Raw genomic sequence first — 19,215 nt, 5'->3', positions numbered from 1 at the left:
AATCCCATGCTCACCAGGTACAACTTTGCTATACTGCACTGCTTATTGATTACATGATAGTCAATTTTAACCCCATATTAACACTATAGACCCAACCCTAACCTCCGCCCCCCATGGTAATATTATTTATTCACTTGAGAAGACTGAGAATTTTTTTAAATAGTAAGCAATAATTATCTTGTTTGTTTGTTTGCAATGCACTCTGCTGTTGTAATCCTGCAACTTTCCCCGCTGTGGGACTAATACAGGATTATCTTATTTTATCTTATCTTTAATAAGAAAATGTCATGTGTCAAAGCTCTTTAAAGATGAGAAAAACTGGAGAGCTTTAACGGCCATGTGTACAGATTACCGGACAGATTATGTTAAGATTAGAAACATTAAGTAGTTGTCAATTTATTCACAAATTCAAAAGTCAGACAAATAAACTGTTGAGTTCACAATAAATCAACACAAAGGTGACAGCCTTACCTTGTAACAGCAGCAACCACACCAACCGAAAGAATATCAATAATAGTAATAATAATATTGTAAACCAGATAAAATCAATATGAGAATACGCTTGCCTTATTGCGTACTGTAGCCATTCTGATGCTTATAATCTAAAACGTGTTGTCTTTTGTCAAATGGCAACAAAGAAAAATGAAGAACAGGCGAGAAACTTACAAGTGAAGTGATTTCTTTGAGTGTGAAATAGTGAAATCCAGCAGATATCTCAAACCCCCAACATTTTCTTCACCATGTAACCAGGCATGTTGTAGAGGAAAAGAGCCAAGATGGCCAGCAGCAGGAGAGCAGAGATGATCTTGATGCTCAGCCACATGTACTGGTCACAAATCAGGTGTTTTACAGCTTTGAAAGGGATGAGGAACCAGAGGAGGGCGATGTCTGGACGGCTGGTATGGAGCACAGAGACAAACAGTGTGTTGGAAGACATTCAAAATGTTAACCATTGGTTCCAAATGCAATGTGTGTATCATAAGTGGGGCAATAACAAAGCATTGATCTAACCTGAGGTCATCATCACTTCCTCTCAACCAGCTTTGAAACATTTCAAGGGCTTTCCTTATTGCAGTCTTTTAATATGTTTTTAGTTGTTAAGAAAATCTCACACAGTAATTTAGTTTTCTCTAGATATTTTTGATGAAATAAAGCTAACGTTGGAACGGTAACAAGGACCACAATAGTCTGTTGAAGTAGTGTTGTGAGAACACGTCTTAGTTTTTTACCTTAGACTTCTAAAGAGATGATAGTCATCGCTTTCAAGAGCACCAGGACAGAGGGATTGGTTGGATGTATTCATATTGAAATGAAGACAAGGTTACAATCATTTCACCTCGACAGTAATGTAACTGTTTGAGCAGTTACTTTTACTTGGGTAGTTTAAAGAAATGAAAGCATGGTTCCACTTGATTCTGTGATGAATTGCATATGACAGACCGAGCCACGCATATAATATTTATAATTACGAATAACAAATATTTAGTTTTCAAAAACATTTACACATCCATACCACACAAAGACACATATATACAAGTGACAGCACAACCAGAAAATTGAAGTTCACGGGTCAATTTATGCACAAATTTGAAATATCATACATAGACGCATTGACAGAACAGGACAAGAAACTCTGAACTCCAACACAAGCTCCAACACAAGCCAAGTCATAGGTGAGCAATGGACATTGAATGAATTGAATGGGAATAAAAGAAACCACAGTTGAAGACACGAGAAAAACCTGCAGATATCACACCAACAGTAGCAATATGTTGACATGTATTAGACTACATGAATAACCAATGATGGATGCACAAAAGATGTATAATTAGCTATCGATATAGTGCAGACATCTAGTATTTAAGTAAGTAATTAGCAAAACGTTCACAAAAACAATTCTAATTGTCACTGAATGCCCACCCTTTGAAAAACGTTATTTTCATCCTTTGGTTTTAACTCAAGCCCCCAACATTTTCTTCACCATGTAACCAGGCATGTTGTAGAGGAAAAGAGCCAAGATGGCCAGCAGCAGGAGAGCAGCGAGGATCTTGATGGTCAGCCACCTGTACTGGTTACAAATCAGGTTTTTCGCAGCTTTGAAAGGGATGAGGAACCAGAGGAGGGCGATGTCTGGACGGCTGAAGGGGCACAGAAACGTAAACACCATTACAGAATGCCAAAGACAATCAACAATATAAAATACACAGAAGGAGGTTCATACAAAGCACTGATTTGACCTGAAAACCTGCTTCAGGGACGATATTCCTTTTGGAAGTTGGCTGACAAGAAAACATTTGATGTGTTTGAGCTAATCATTCCTCTTGTCCATACTTACCTCATCTATTTAAATATGCTTTCAACCTGTGACGCTAGTTGTGTACGTTTTTGTTTTTGTTCCTTACTGTTATATTATCTCTTTTGTTCATATTGTAATTGCTTTTTTTGTTTGTTTTTACCATGTACAGTGCCTGCGAGTACCTTTTAAAGTGCTATACAAAATAAATGTATTATTATTATTATACTGTTCATAAAGAGGTCGCTGAAAACAAATCCCTTCATGGTGACTCTCTTGTACAAACTTCAGGACAAAACCAAGTCTTCATTTCATACAGAAATGTTCTAATGTTCAGTTGAAGCTAATATGAGGCCGTAGTTAAGACAAAGTGAGTGGATATCTTCCAAAAATCCAGTTAACTATAAGACCGCTATGCTAAGCATGAATGTACAGTTTGGCAAAACAAAAAGAGTACATTTTAAACTAAAAATACAAACTTTGGAAGACAACTACTTTGACTAGGGTGCATAAACTGAACTTGTAATTTGAAAACTTATTCCAAACACGCTTCATATGCGTCTAAATATGTCGTATTTGTGCAGGTTTATCAGCTGCAAAAGCCTCTTTAATAAGGTACTTTTTGTCACCTGATAGCCGAGAGTCAAATCCTGATTAATGTCTGATATTTTTAATATCAAAAATGACGTGGAACCAATGATATCATTGGTTCCATTTAGCTTTTAAAATGCTGTGATTGAATGGAAACCGGAGATAGAAAGCAGGAAAAGAGAGAGAGAGAGTTGGAAGCCGTTCGGTTAGTGAAATTGCTGGAAACTTCTGCAGAGATGTCTGTCTCAAGCTCCCAGCATTTTCTTGACCGTGTAACCAGGCATGCTGTAGAGGAAAAGAGCCAGCATGGCCCGCAGCAGGAGAGCAGAGACAATCTTGAGGGCCAGGCCACTTGTACTGATTGCAGACCAAGTGTTTTATGGCCTTGAAGGGAGTGAGCAGCCACAGGAGGCTGGTGTCTGGACGGCTAGAAGGACAAAACACAGATGTTCAGTAATAAACACTTAACGCATTGTAGACTATTATTGTTGCTCTCTTCCTAAAACAAATTTAAATATAGCTGACATTACTGGAACTAGGACAGAGAAACGATTTACAGTATTGTGAGAACTTAAAGGTGATTCTAAGTAGAAATACACAAACGATATCAAGAAACAGCAACTTACCATGTAAAGAAAGAAGATCCTAGGTATAAGTCCAGAACTCGGTTGAAGTAAATTCATAAAAATGTCTATCCTCATTTCAGGAAATTGCTTACATTGCTAATATTATTTCAATAGTTTAAAAAATGTTTATGCTTGTTTTATGTTTGAGAATTCACGTTGTTGTTATGACGGATTTATCTTTTTATTTATTCCTGTATTTATTGTAATTTTATTTATAGTACTTTTTATTTCTGGCCTGTTTTTGGAGTTTTTAGTTAAGCTGGACTTGCAGCAGCACAAATGCAAGGGTACGTATTCCCTTGCATTTGTGTGGCTGTGTGTATACGGGGAGGATGAAAAGATAGCAAAGCCATAGAATAAGATGAACAATGTAATTGAGAAACATGGATCAAAAGAGTGGTCAGTAATACAAATGTGGACAGTGGGGTGACAACAGAACATCCTTCATACTTGGGTTTCTCCAGTGGCTCTGGTTCGTTGCGTCCTTCACCAACTGGGCTTCTCTCGGCCTCCTCTGCTGTCAGGAGGTGCAGCTCTGCTTCCACTTTTCCCTAAAAAGGACAATTAAAAACATTCAGTCACAAGGAGGTCTTAAAGTTGCAGTGTGTAGGTTTACACCTATAACGATGAGGTTGCAAATTGCAACCAACTGAAACTTCTCCCGTGTGCCAGCGGTCAAAGTGAGAACGCGAATGGCCCTATCTAGAGTCAGTGTTTGGTTTGTCCGTTCTGGGCTTCTGTAGAAACATGGCCACCGGCTCTGTTGAAGAGGATCCGCTCTGTAGGTAGATATAAACGGCTCATTCTAAAGTAACACTTATTATACATTAAAGAAAACGTATTAAACTAATTTATCAATATCATATTTCACTTCTGCCAGTCGATCCACCTAAACAGTTCTTTTAAACTATTTTCCAGCTCATACAGCATTTCTTTTCTTTTCTTTTCTTTTCTTTACTTTGACTTACCGTGAGTTCGAACTCGTCGTCTTCGTTTCTGGCCACAAATGGCCACCAGCCTTTGATCCTCTTCTGTTTGAAGATGGAGACCGTGGGCATCTCTCCTTCATTTGTCACCATCTCTATGGTGCACTGCTTGGCAGATTTCGCACCACGGGGAAAACGGTTCAGGTCCAGCTCAATTGCACCTATGAATAAAATATCGTTTAACTCAAGGAAGCTAAATTAGTGGAATAAACAAGAAGTGGTTAATAGACAGATCCATGTCTCATTTCCCAAAACCCATCCAGTCTTCAAAAGTTGTGTTAAGTCATAAAAGGTTATCATAAATTACTGTCCACTGCACCTAAGAAGTCATCTGCAGAGAAATGGTCAGCGTCCCACACTTGCAGATTCAGACGAGCTGGGATCTTGTATTCGGTCTCATCCCAGGCAAACATGGACTCTTTTTTTGAGATGACGATCTTCTCTTCAGCCATGAGGTAGTCGAAGGGGTAGACGAAGCGCCAGTTGAAGTTGCCCTCCCCAGTGATGGAGTGGTAGTGGACATCGGTGTCCTGCTTGTCCTCCTGCTGCCCCTTCAACCAGCTGTGTGCAGGAAAAATATGTAGGATACACAATCTTAAAAATTGTTTTTAATTATTAGTTGTATTTTTTAATCTCAATCTAAAAATCAGAATCAGATAATGTTGTGTTTCAAACTATTGTGCTGTGGTCCTGTTGTGCCCAAGAATGTAAAAAAAACTATCAAAAAGACGAAACGTAAATCATCACAAACATATAAAGCTTATAATTACCCTCGCACAAATATGTCACTTGATTTCTCGCCAGTGAAGATGTCATCGTCCTCCAGAACGACCTCATCTGTGTTCCAGACGATCACCCTCAGTTCAAAGCTGGACACAAGCAAAAATGTACAAGATATAGAAACACCAATAAATTAAATGATAGCAACCAAGATGCGTTCCTTGATTAAACCAAACATTTATTTAGATAAAAGCTCGAGGTGCCTCTGGCTATCAGAAAGTGAATGTAAAAACTGTAAACCGGCAGGTCTGACTATAGAGAACATACTTCTTTGGTTTCCTTGGTGAAATATCAAGAGCAGGGCCAGGTGCAGTCATGTCCTTGGGGAACATATCCACCCACATCTCAATTCTCCCCTAAAAGCAGTTGAACACAGGGAAATAAGCTCTTAAACTCTGCTAACGAAACAATACAGGATACATTGACTTGATTAAAAGGTGTAGTTGGCTGCAGTAGAGCCCGCATGAGCACACTGAATGACATACTTGTTCAATTCCTGGTTTATCAGGGTGGAGCAGTGGTCTGTTTTCCACATGTTCTGGGACCAGTTTGCAGCCGACCCGTGGGATATCCTCCCAGTGCTTCAACACGGTCAGAGCCAGATGTTCCTCTGTCTGCTTCTTTAAACCTGGCAAACATCATCAAACGGTGGTTTATTACTAAGTTCACATTGTAGGCAGTGAGATGCAGCTCCAGAGCAATTTAGGACAAAACCACGACATAGGTTATAAGTACAATGAGTGAAATTTAACTCATACCGTTATCATCCTCTATCTCAGTCGGTGCCATGAAGACACGGTTTTCCACCTTCACTCTTCCTCCAGGGCCGTAGTGAGGCCCATCCAGCTTGCCCTCCTTACAAAGCTTAGCCAGGATTTGTGTTGGTTTCATTGGGTCCCGCCACACATTGTAACCATGGCTAAAGAAAAGAGCATACGCAGTCACAGTTACATGAAAAACGTAGCATAACCCAACAATATGCAATAAAAACATACGGTGGAATGTAATATAAGTGCATTTTACTGAAGTACTGTACTTAAGTATACATTTGAGGTAGTTGTATTCTTTTCATGGCACTTTCTGCATCTCAGGAGGAAAAGCTGTACTTTTTACTCCACTGCTTTTATTTGACAGATGTAGCTACTAGTTACTTTTAAGATGATGAAAACAAAGAAATGAAGAGCTTATAAAATATATTGTGTTTTAAATTAAACTACCTAAGAGTACAACTGAAACAATAAACCAATTAGTTGATTTACAGTCGGTTATTTGGCAACTATTTTCTTAATTCTTTAAGAAAATAGTTAAGTAATGTTTAAGTAATGTTTTATGTTTTCCAGCCTGACAAATGTGAAGATTTGCTGCTTTTCTTATTAATTATTCTAATCATCTTAATTTATTTTTAATAATTTATACAACAGTAAAGTCTTGCTTTCACATTCATGCATGAGTAGTACAAATGTAATGACATAATATATAATAGTTTACAGTCAGAGGGGACATTTTTCTGCAATGAGTACTTTTACTTTTTAATAGTTTAAGTAAATGTTCCTGATTATACTTACATACTTTTACTTAAGTAACATTTTCAATGCAGGACTTCTACTTGTCACAGAGTATTTTCCCTGGTTTGAGTACTTTTACTTCAGTAAAGGATCTGAATACTTCCTCCAGCACTGGTTCGGACACTACATTCAAGCATAAAAACATGATATGTGTGGTTTTCCATGCACGACATATGCAGCTGTAAAAATTTCAAAGTCAATTTCGTGTATCATTCTGTAACTGCCTGATTCATAACCGATGCTATGACTTACTAATGCTACCTGAGTCATCAAGATGCTTCACGTAATCCTGTATTGAATAATTAACCACTATTTTTCCACAATCTATCACACGCTGCCGCAGGGAGTCTGGTCTTGGCTTCTTACATGGCGTAGTTACATGTAACACCACACGTGGCTCTGTGTTTGCTGTAGAAACGGTTCTCAAGATCAAGTTTAGTTTCTCCAATCAGATCATCGGTCCCCACCAGGTCCCAGTCAAAGATTGACACCGTGAGTGTGGAATCCATCGGGAATGTGGCCTCCACGTCAAAGGATCTGATAAGATGAGAAACACAGCATTTGTCAGGTTTCCGTGTATATTTAAACATGCCTAACACAGCCGTAACTTTGTAAGATCATATTACAGTGCGTAATGACAATTTTGAATAAATAAATCATTTCTACTTACTTGCCAAACAAGGGGTTCAGCTGTTTTGAGATGTAGTTCTCTTTGTCTTTGATCTCTGTCTTACCCAGTTTGATTGCAATGTATGGATCAGCTTTCCCATTGATGTCAGCTGGATGCAGATCAGTTGCCTACCAAAACAAATGGGAGAATTAAAGTGAGAAATGGATCGTCTGAACATCTCTCACTATACCACCACATCCAAAGTCTTCTATTTGCACTACAATTCAAAATGCTCATGTTACATATATATTATCTACACAACTGTATATATTCCCTGTAAATATAATTTAGTTTTCCTTTTTATTTCTTATTTCATGCTACTTTTCTATAGTTTGTTCCATTGTATTACCTCCGCCAAGGAGGTTATGTTTGCGGTTTGTTTTGTTGATCTATTATTCAGCAGAATTATGGAACAGCTACATGCCCGATTCTCATTGAACTTGGTGGAAGTGTGCAGAATGGGCCAAGAAAGACACTTTCAATTGAAGTAGCAGATACAAATCATGGGGCAGATATACGCACATCATGTTTCACGTATGGAAACGGCCTTGGCAGAGGTCTGTGCTCTCCGAGTGCCTTTTAAATTGTAATTTTATTGTTTATATTCTGTTCTAATCTAATCTAGATATCTTGAATATCTGTGTGCGTAGCATGGGAGGGGGCTACAGCTACATTTCATTCAGCAATCCTGTAATGTATAATGACAATAATAAATCCGTGAATCCTTAAAGTGCAGAACTCATAGCCTACCCTGATAACGTAGATGCGGACCAGGACATTAATGGGATCGTTGTGAGGAATGTTCTGAAACATTCCCATGGTGGAATCGAAGCTCATGTCTCTCTGCATGTCATCCGACACTTTGTACATACACAGAGAGCCCTAAAGGGACACAGTCAAACCAAGGAATTGTTATATTGCAAAAGATATCGAGAAAAAACTAAATTGTTCCAGAAGACGTGGTGCGTATTGTAATGTCTGCCACTATCTTATGTTGGTTGAACAGAAAGAGAATCCTATGACCAGCTTCTTTTAAATAAATGACAAAGGTTTGATGTAACGGAAGAATGAAATATGTATTGTGCTCTAAACATTCTGTTCTTACTTTGAATTTTCCAACGATTCTGTCCTCATCCGTCACGTTTTGGTCGTCATCATCGCCACCTTTTCCCCTGAACAGGTTAAAGCTGTGGAGCCAGTCTTCAAAGTTGTCAAATTCACTCTCCAGTTCTTTCGGGTACACCTTGTTTGAGAACACACATTTATCAAAACAAAAATGTTCTCTTTTTCTAAGTGTGTGGCACTTTTTTCCAGGTTCCAGGTTATACCTATCCTGTCTTATCATACATATACACACAACAAGCTGAATGAGAACTGCTTTCAGCTGTAGTGCCGGTGCTGTGTCTTCTACCTTCAGCTCATCCAGCTTTGACTTTTTCTTCTCAAACGGATCGATTGTCAGCTTCTTCTTGTCCTTCTTTCCTTTTCCTCTCTTGCTGCCTTTCACAGGTGAGTCATCAGGTTTGATATCTGAGTACAGGTTAGCGGTGAGGACGGAGGGAAGAGTGGAAGCGGGGCAGGGGTGGTGGGAGGAGCAGAGCACTCGAGACATGAATTCCACATAAAAGTTGCCAAAACCAGCTGTTACTGTATACAACAAGCAATTGTATACTATTAAAGTACACAGTTCAGTGGGGACACTTGACAGGATCCTTCAGGCAGAAAGATGTGCAAAGACCTGACTGGTTCTTGTCATTATCAAGACAAGAAGGCTCATTATATCGTCTGTGTTTTCATTACAACTTTCATGGCAGGCATACGGCCAATATGCACTTATGGGAGTGGGGGAAAAAAAGCAGTTGTCCCACGTATGTAAATTTGGATTCATGTCAGCATCTACGTGAAGGCATTCTCGGGCTACGAGGTTCACTACTGCTCTGTAGAAGAAAACAACAATCAAAAGTTAGTGGGCTCATAAAAGATGAACATGCATGAGAAGTACGTGCTTGTACTGTTGTTGTGGGTTAGACGGGTGGTGCTTTCTGCCAGAAAGGGTTCTGTTTTATGACCTTACTTAAAAACATCACAGCTACTCCACCACATTAGGATAAGGAGTACTTTTGCTGGAAAACATACGTATTTTACGTCATGAGCAAAACACTATCTTGTGTGTGTCTTGTTTGCCATTTTATCAGGTTTTACCTCCGCCATCTGCAATGTCCATGTCATCTTTGTCCTCTGAATCTGAGAGAGCAGCCTCTTGAGCCTTGAGAACCTGCAGGAGCAGAAGGTCAGGATAACTGGATTTATCGAAATCAAAACAAGATCCAGAGTTCCTAAGAGGTTAAGAACTGAGTTGATGAAGTTTTTGCAAGAGCATTTCATTTCGGCTGCCATCATTATTCGTCTGTCCAGCTACTGCAGCAGGTAGCAAAAGAAGACGAAGGCTGTGCTGTATTTCTGTTACTCACCTCTGTCAAAGTATCAATGGAGGCAAAATATTTGGACCACCAGTCCAACATGCTCTCGTCAAGTTCCTCCTCTTCAATCTCATCACCCTTCTTCCTCTTCTTCTTTTTCCCCTTTCCATCCTTATCGTCATCCTTTTTATAAAATATATAATAAAAAGCGTTAAAAACACTCAATGAAGATTTATGATTTCTTGCAACATAAATCGTCAATTAAGTGTAAAGCACTTCGCTTACCTCAACTTTGACCACAGCGTCACAGCCCTAGGTAGAAAACCATATTGCAAAATATCAAAAAATGTTTCTTTGTCTGTTTTAACCGTGTCCTTTATGTAGAATTACTGTTCAAACTTGATCTAGTTCTTTGAATAAAGGTCACATCAAATTTACAAAAATGAAACGTACAGAGTCTAGTTTGACCACAGTTTCCATCTTCTTAAAACTCGGCTCAGGTTCCATGTTGACCACAATGATTTCCTCTGAAAGATGAAAGGAGAACGTATATGTGTTTATCTCTATAATCGCAATTTATTGCAAAAGGGCAAACGCATAATGTTCTTTGTCTTCAATGAGTTTTGATTATTGTACGTTGTTCTTGGTTTTAGTTTATACCTGTAGAGGGAAAGTTGTTGGCCTGCTTGTCTGTTGCCCTGTAGATGAACTTCCGCAGGCTGGGGACAGCAATGGAGCCGACCAGAGTGTAGCGGCCAAAGGCCCGGCAGTCCACCACTCGGATGTTCAGCGGCGGGTGAAGCAACTCGTTCTCAGGCAAATCCTGTCACACGAAATCCAGAATCAGTTTGATTGACGAGAATGTTTCTACAGGTATTACTTTTTGAATGCTTCTTTTCTTATGTGTGCGGCATGTAAATATGATTTTAATTTAATAAAAAGGGATACAAAAAAAAAGATATAATACCACTTCAAACCACTTGACAAGGGTGCTGAAGTTGGGGTTTTTCTTGTAATTGGGGATGAGGGCTGACTGCACTCCCTTTCCGGCACATTCAATGTCCACACGAGGGCGATCCACCTGGGCCAGATTCACCCTCTTCAAGTCCCTCAAGCCCCAGAACAAAACCTAAGGAGTAGGGAGGTTCAGTATTTTTTATTGTTGTTTTACTTCCCTTGTCTGTCACTAAATAAATCTCTGGTGAAGCTAAAATCACCTCAATTCTGTATTTGCTGAGCACCGGTCTGATCCCCAGTGGTACAGGCAGGATCGGGCCGCGGTCCATATCGGTGGGACCGTCTATGGGAGGCAGGTCAGCTTTCCCATTGGGGCCAATCTAACAGAGGACGAAAGGAAATCTTTATAAATCATTTAATAAACACTACCCTCACAACTACATAGTGTCTGCAAGCCTAACCTGCAGCAGTTCAAAGGCTGCCAGCATTTCTCCGGCGGTGCAGTTCCCGCGGTAGATCTGATAGTACTCCAGTTGAGGAGGGAAGCGTGGGGGACCATAGTGCTCGTCCGCCATCTTGACCACAGGCTTGGCAAAAGTTCTGCCCATGAATTCAGCTTTACCCTGGAAGCATAACGGTGAATTAATGTTCAACCCTTAAAACATGAACTCGGGTTTGAATATTTGAAAAAATGGTCTTTTTAGCCTACCATATCAAATCCATGAGTGTTTATATTACAATCGCTTATTTAAAAAAAGGTTGCTTATGTGGCGTTATCATGAATTAATATATTTGTCTGATCAGCGGATAGAAACATGGCTTGAGATGCACATGTTTCTAGGCAGACTGGATAAAAAACCATTGAAGATAAGAGAGCCCAAAAAATGAACAAAAACAACATAAAATAACCAGTGAACTGCAAAACAGGCATATGTATCGATGTCAAAAATCACTGAATTATTACTTATCTATCTATCTATCTATATATATATATAGATAGATAGATAGATAATGAAATCTCTCTTGCAGTTAGTGGTTATGAAGAGTCAAAATTCTTGGTTGGCCACATACAAAAAGCACAAAATGTCACTTAAAGGAATGCAACAGGTATAAGTTCATCCATCCTTCTGGACTTATCTTATTCCTCTTGCATGCCTTTCAATACAATCTACTGCGCACACATTACAGTGCTTCTACAGTACATCAAGCCATCAGAATCCACACTCTACTTATCCAAAGGGTCATCCAAAACAATGTTGTTATTGACAGGAGCAAATATAAAATTGTCAGTCAGCAAAAGCATTCTTTCAAATATAACTTACATCAGGTTGATATTAACAAACATTACGAACGGGCATATCACACACTGGTTTTAGATTCATGAAGTGACACGTTAAGTCTTAGATTTCAAGTGAAAGACAGGCAGACTCTTAAATTATTAGGATGATAAGGATGGAGGAGATCGGTAAGACTGTTGCTATCTGGTAATTCAAGCTGTGCGAGGTAAGACTGCTTGCTCACATTAATACAAATGGAAAAAGAGAGGCGTCTCAATTTCAGAACAACCCTTACCACTGTGTCTTGATCATAGATTTCAATGACGATAATAGGAGGGTCGTCTCTCAGTTCGGTGGCCTCGCCAAACAACTCCACATTCTCAAAGACCATCAGCTGGTCCCATGTCGGGCACAGAGTCTCAGCCAGCACCTGGAAAGAACAGATGCAGGATGTGCTATTTGATAAATCATAATCTTAAGCTGATATAGCCGACATTCTAAAAAGCCCTTTGAGTGTGCTCACCTCAGTGACCTGGCTTTGTGTGGAGAAGAACACTCTTGCAAAAGGATCAGACAGACCTGTGCTGTCGGCAGCAAACAGGCTGCGAGCTTGGTACATGTGGACCCTCAGCTGGAAGATCTGTTTCACTGTGGACAGATAAAGACGCTCATGAAGGAATGACACAGATCACAGTTGCTTACAGAATGGTGGAAAAAGGCCAATTATTCCCTGACTTCTTCACTAAAACAACAATAGTTTGTTTTAACGCCACCAGTATTTTGGGACCTGTACTGATAAACGCCATTTGCTGTTACCACCAAATAAGGTGTCGGCAAAGCAACCAGGACTGAAATCTCAAGGATTGCCTTTAACATATTGTAAAAGAAGGTGTCATAGCTCATTTTATTAGAAAAGTCTCTTTGTTTCAGTGTAAAGCTCAAATAGAAGAAATACTGAATTGGTTGATGGTCTTACTCATGTAGGTGAGGCTGATGGGAGGTGAACACGGCATGCCGGGTCCTTTGGACAACTTGTTTTCCTCAAATCCATTGGGCAGACCGTTCAGGTAGTCTTTGCGCTGTCTAGTCAGACCCAGCCAAAGATAAATCTCTATCTTGGACTGGACTGTCCAGCCAGCAGGCCCAAAACCTTTCTTTCCAGGGATCTATAGTATATGAGGGCAGAAAAAAGTCAATCAATCACAGAGGTTTGAAAGGGAAATTGATGCAACATTCAAAAGGCAAGCAGATTAGACCAACTGCCTTTTCGTTGATTATCTTACTATATTTAGTGTAAACTCACCCTCAAAAAGATTGTCTTGACTTTGCCACAGTCCTTTCCTGTCTCCTCCTCTGTAGTGGAATAAAGGATGTCTTTGGAGGGAACACGTGCATAAGCAATGCGTTTGCCATTACTTATCATCCATATGAAGACGTCAGGAACGCTGTGTTGAGGCTGCAATAAGAAAAAAACGCTCACATTAAACCTGAAATGACCACAATGAAACAAGCGTGTGCGACAAACAAAACCATTTGTATATATGGTGGACATAATGTTGGTGGATCTCACTTCATCAGCCAGGAAGCGCAGCTTTGTGAGGAAGTTCTGAGCCAGCTTGATTTTATCTCTCACTGTGCTTTTCTTCACCTGGGACCTCATGGCTTTGGCTTGCTGGCCGATGCCCTCCTAAACCCAGAAACAGCCCAGCATTTAGCAAGACAAGTGCAAATGTTAACAATCAATACAAAGCAAACATAGCTCCTCTTTAGTTGACATACCACGTCTGACATGCACAGCTTCAGTCTCTCCCTGTCAAGTTTGGTTCTGCCAGACAGATTCTGGTCCTGGTTTGCCAGCGAAAGAAACTGACTGAAAGAAGTGGAGCTCGGTCAGCGTCAAAGTCGACACTAATCTAGTTGGACTTCAAGTTTAAACCTGCTAGTTATGAATGTGTCACTACAGACCTGCAGCCCTGGCTGAGTTCCTCGAGGACGCCTCTCAGTCTGCGCTCAGGATAGGTCTTCTCTGTCTTGATGATCTCTTGCACATCATTCAGTCCGTCCTCCTGTAGTACCAATAGAAGATGTTGGGGCTCATTCAGCATAAAGACAGAAACTGTTTTTTACTTTTTTTTTTTTACTGCTACGCTCGCCTATTTATTGGGAAATTTCATGACTTGCCAGTTTATCTGCAATGTTGTCTATAATGTTGGCATTGTACAGCCTCCTTCTCTGGTCTTGCCACCAGCTCTTGATGTAGATACACGGCTTCCTCTCAAAATACGGCAGGTGGAAGTAGTTTCTGACGATACAAATAATACATTTAATCAAAATGGAAAATTCCAGAAACAGCTTTTAGGCATCAGTTTTTCTGTTTAAGTAGAATATCTTCATGAATATCTTTCTGAATGTGCAGTGGTTTGTTGTCACATTTTTGCTCTGACCGGTCTGTGATGACGGGTTTCATGGGAGGAGTAGTCGCCACCGAAGTCAGGTCCCCGTCATCATCCATCTCCTCCTCACTGGAGTTGTGGATCAGTTCGGTTTCATCTTCGTCGCCGTCTCCTCCCCCCTTCTTACCCTTCATTTTTGGCCTGGCAGCCCCATCAATCTCATTTCCATAATAACCTGGCACACAGCAGCTATGTTAATAGTCACGCCCTTAAATGATGTTTTTCCTAAAACTGCCTTTTGCAACTTTCAAATGTTGGGACTCCTCCTACATTATGACAGTTTACCTTTGTGCCTCACAAGGGAGGTTTTGGCTTTTTTAATTTTTCAATCATTTTGTCTGTGTTAATGCATGTGGTGTGAATTTTGGCAAGGTTGTGATTTTTTATTATATTTTGTAGTTATGATCAGAACTGAAGTTAGTAAATAGATTTAACTCAGTGAAACTGGAAATTAATATTAATATATAATCTTATGGCAGTTTCAGGAAGCAGACATTTTTGTCTTCTAAAAGGACAAATAAGGAACTTTTTAGACACTAAATTCTGCTCAAAAAGTGTCCAAAGATTCAATTTGAGGCCCAAGATGAGTCAGTGAGAGACACTGAGTAAGACAAAAGAGTAGGCAATGGAAAATACCTATGGTGACCTCAAAGTTGATGGGCTTATCACCGATCTTTCTGTCAATCATTGTGGCCTCCAGGAAAGACCCAAAGAGGAAAAATTCCTCAACCTTCCCGGTAGCAGTCTGTGAAGTAGACAAACAAGCGTGAGAATGTGAAAAAACTCTCTTACTTCTGCACTTTTTTCTAAATTAATTAAAAGTTAAAAGCTAAACAAGACACCAAATTTAGTTCTGTCGCTCTTTGATGAAATATAAATAAACGTAGTGGTCCTGACAACCATGTAATACGAGCTGTCGTACAGTGAGAACTAAATCCCTGAGGTCTTTGGGTTACGATCCCATTGTCCTCAAATGAATTTGCTGTGTGACTTACATTGTCCACCAACAAAAAGAAGACCCATGAATGCAAATAACATGTGAATAATGCACCAGGTGGGCTAAATAAAGACAATCAATAATTCACAACTACCGGGGCACAATGCCCTGTCAGCAGGAGTGACAATTGGCTCCCTCTGCATGGCTGCTCATCCAAGCAGGGACCCACCTCTGAGATGTTGGGTATTCCCTCCAACTGCACATCTGTGGAGCTGGAAATGTCAGGCGAGGAGGGGTCCAGGATCTCCACACCCAGGCTGATGAGCAGACGGGCCCTGAAGGACACCCCCTCTCCAAGCCCCTCATTTAACTCCTGGTACTCGTCCATCAGGGTGTAGGTACGCGTGGAGCCGTACATGTTAACCCAGGCCGGCCCCAGTGTGGGAAGGAAGCCTGAGAGATAAAGAATAAATATAATTTGTGTCTGATAAGTTGCATATTTTGGATGGAATGGTACTATCTGACAGGTGCTTTTAAAAGCATGGAGAAGATCTGATTGCAAGGTCAAAAAACATGCATGCTTATTGTTTACAACTGCTCAAGCTGATCCCACATCCAAACCACATCCTCTGCAGTTAAATGAGATAACAATGAACTCTCTAGGATGCATCCTCGTATCGTATAAAAGGAACTGCCCACTAGTTCCAGGTCAAAAGAATTTTTCAGAAATGTCGGGAGGAGAACTTTTAGGAAACATCTTTAAAAGATCAACTGCTACGTCACCTTTGTCCCCATCATTGGAAATGTTTCGTAGATCTAGGAAGTGAGTCCCTATAGCGACATCATTCACTTTATCTGAGTCTCGGATCTGGATCTTCATGCGCTTGCACAGCGGTGGAAACATCTCGGTGAAAACAATTTGCTCGTTCCAGATCGGCTCATAGCAGCTCTTTTGAACTGATGTTTTCCCCTGTAATCACGCATTACACATATTCAAATCAACTCAGGAATTGTACTGTCAGTGTAAGTTAGATTTTTGACCTGGTTGAGATCAAACAGATACAAAAACAGAGGGAAATGAATGTTTAGGATCCTAACTATTACTCACTTTCTGCCCAGCGAACAGTACTTGGACATAAGGATCAACCAGGTCCTTATTTTCTCCTATGAAGGCCTTTTTGACGTTGGCCATGATGCTGGTGTTCATTCTGGGGAGTCCCTCAGCTCTGTAAATCTTCAGGTAATAACGGGCCCACTGTCGCTCTGCAGGCACCCCCTCTGGTATCAAGAGATTGCTGAAACAGAATTGGGACGCTAGCATCTAAGCTGAAAAAAATGCATGACTGCAGGATTTTCTGCATTAAGTTTAAATGCTAGAAACCGAATTATGACTGATAAAACAGCCAATGAAAATGTTTCTGTATTTAAATTCTGTTGAATTCTGAAAACTCCTTAGCAGTGTTGAAGTCTACTCTGAGTCCTTTTTGGACATTTCATATTTTTTGAATAAAGAACCATGCACAATAAAAGTATAGTTACCCCTCTATGTCATCTTCATCGGATTCGTTGGCCTTGTGTGGAGTCTTTATGGTGTCTCCTTTGGCCACAACTGCAACATCACACTTAATGTAGCCTTTGCAGCCCGCTGAGATGTCCTCAGGGTCCGACAACAAAGCCCACTTGTGGTAGAACTGATGTTCTGCAAGAGAAAGAGAAAAAGACAAATTAATTCATGATTCATAATAACAAAAGCTGATTTTCTTTGATTCTTTACCAGGCTGGAAGTAGATTGTGCCAACATCCAGTTTAAAACTTCCAACCAGTGTTCCACTACGCAGAAGATTTTTGGAGTGAATGACCTAAAGTTTAGTTCAGGGAGATAAAACATTGCAATAATAAATACACTTGCCTTGTAGCAGACAAGGAATTGTATTAAATCTGTTTTATGTTACATTGTTATGAATCGAACGACTTACAGACAACTTCAGGATTTTGTCGAACATAACGTCTGGAGGGACGTGGAAGTCGAACACAAAATACTGGGAAGAGAAAAGAGTTGGTGAGGATATTGTTAGAATAGATGCTGTATTTAGATTCATTGTAAGCTTTTTCCCAAACTGAGATGATTAGAGACACAATATGTTGCTATGGCTGACTCACTTCGTTGTAGTATGGGCAGTTGGTCGATTCCTTCATTGAGGTGTACTTTTTATCTTCTCCAATCTCCACACAGACCATTGGATCCATGTTCAGCCCAATGAGCTGCCTGCCTTCAACCACCGTCACGCTGATCTGAAATGAAATGATGGAGTTATTGACAGAGTGACTGATTATGTGCCAAATGTGACGTACATAAAAATTAAGATCAACCATGCCTGTACAAGTACAATAAGAGAAATATATCCCGCAATGACGGGTCACTAATTCATCAGTATACATTAGCAAAATGAAAGCAGGTCAATGAACTGATGGGTAAGATTTCTCTTACTTGGTAATCTACTGGTCTTCCAGAACTGGGCTCCATCTTTATGTCTGGTTTTGATCTGTAAGACAATGAGGTGTCGGACATTAGAGACAATACAGTTTTTTTTAATGCAGCCATAAGCACAACAGAACCCTGCTTGCCTCTTATTTGATACATTGGTGGTGACGGCTGTGACTGAGGCCAGTGAGACGGTGTCGGGATCTGGGCCTCCTCCCATGAACATGCCCTGATGATCCAGGTCCTCTGTCTCCAGGATAGCGGGCTCATCTGGAGATCATGGCAAAGACACACCATCAGGACAACTTGTTGTTGCACGATAGAGCGTCCGGCTTAAAAACTTGTGTTTCATTGTGCGTTTTATTCTGAAAATGTATCCTGGGAGCTTTTTATGAAAGTCAGTGACATGTGAAAATGGACGTGACAATTAAAAGCCGAAAAAAAGTTGTAACACTTGCAGTAATGCTGAATTTGAGTCTACTGCAGGATAGGTTAATAAAGGCCCAAAAAAGGCCCAAAAAACTACAGCTCAACAACTTTGGTACTTTGTTTTTGACTAAATGTTCTCCAGTGGGCTGACAGGAGTTTGTAATATCAGCCAGGATTTCCCATCTTATTTGACCTGATCTTCGGTCATTCATCTCAGTTACTGATACCTCCGTTTCTGTCCTCCTTGTGTCCACGGTGCTTACTGCGCTTCATGGTTCAAAACAAGTCTTTGCGTGCTCTGCGGAAGAAATATAAAGTGATTCACTATTTCATAAACAATAGCACAAAGAAAACATTGGTATAGATTTTGTTGATGCAATTACTTTAACATCTGTATTTTGAACTACTTTCAATAAATTAGAAACCAAACAAGTGAACTATTTTTATGTATTATAATCATTTTCCTCACTTCTTCTGTTTAAACAGCCACAACAGACTAAACCATGACACTCTACTCCAACATCTTGTAGACAGAAGGAGGCCACTAACACCAAATGATACCAAAAAAAAGTCCAAGAGCAACTAGAAAAGGCCTAAATTACTAAGAGCATTTAAAATATTTAATGTGTTCAAAACCATTTGACTGAGGAAACATATTTGATTCAAGTGTGATGACTAAAGTACGGCATGCATGCTATCATTTTGAGATGGGCGTCTGTGTGCTACCACACCCTGGATCAGCCTTCAAA

At 40.1% G+C, this 19,215-nt stretch overlaps 1 protein-coding gene across 1 annotated transcript; it reads right to left on the bottom strand.

Moving 5' to 3' along the window:
* Positions 1–1,957: 1,957 nt before the first annotated feature.
* On the bottom strand, positions 1,958–18,739 carry LOC116383445 (otoferlin-like). The gene is made up of 42 exons (XM_031847295.1): positions 18,694–18,739; positions 18,181–18,307; positions 18,044–18,098; positions 17,716–17,847; positions 17,532–17,594; positions 17,330–17,414; positions 17,095–17,254; positions 16,664–16,850; positions 16,339–16,525; positions 15,785–16,008; positions 15,255–15,363; positions 14,610–14,793; positions 14,347–14,467; positions 14,131–14,231; positions 13,945–14,035; positions 13,736–13,852; positions 13,469–13,621; positions 13,142–13,331; positions 12,689–12,813; positions 12,461–12,595; positions 11,350–11,511; positions 11,149–11,268; positions 10,899–11,060; positions 10,592–10,754; positions 10,385–10,458; positions 10,217–10,243; positions 9,983–10,114; positions 9,714–9,786; positions 8,923–9,041; positions 8,617–8,754; positions 8,262–8,393; positions 7,512–7,639; positions 7,208–7,378; positions 6,035–6,195; positions 5,762–5,904; positions 5,544–5,632; positions 5,267–5,365; positions 4,816–5,057; positions 4,479–4,657; positions 3,961–4,061; positions 3,237–3,311; positions 1,958–2,063 (listed from the first exon to the last, which is right to left on the bottom strand). The coding sequence occupies exons 1-42, from the start codon at positions 18,737–18,739 to the stop codon at positions 1,958–1,960; spliced, it is 5,388 nt and encodes a 1,795-aa protein (XP_031703155.1).
* Between the last annotated feature and the right edge of the window lie 476 nt (positions 18,740–19,215).

This window comes from Anarrhichthys ocellatus, unplaced genomic scaffold (genome assembly GCF_004355925.1).
Source record: "Anarrhichthys ocellatus isolate YVR2014 unplaced genomic scaffold, GSC_Weel_1.0 scaffold7, whole genome shotgun sequence".
NCBI classification, from domain to species: Eukaryota; Metazoa; Chordata; class Actinopteri; order Perciformes; family Anarhichadidae; genus Anarrhichthys; species Anarrhichthys ocellatus.
This window is presented reverse-complemented; position numbering and strand designations above follow the sequence as displayed.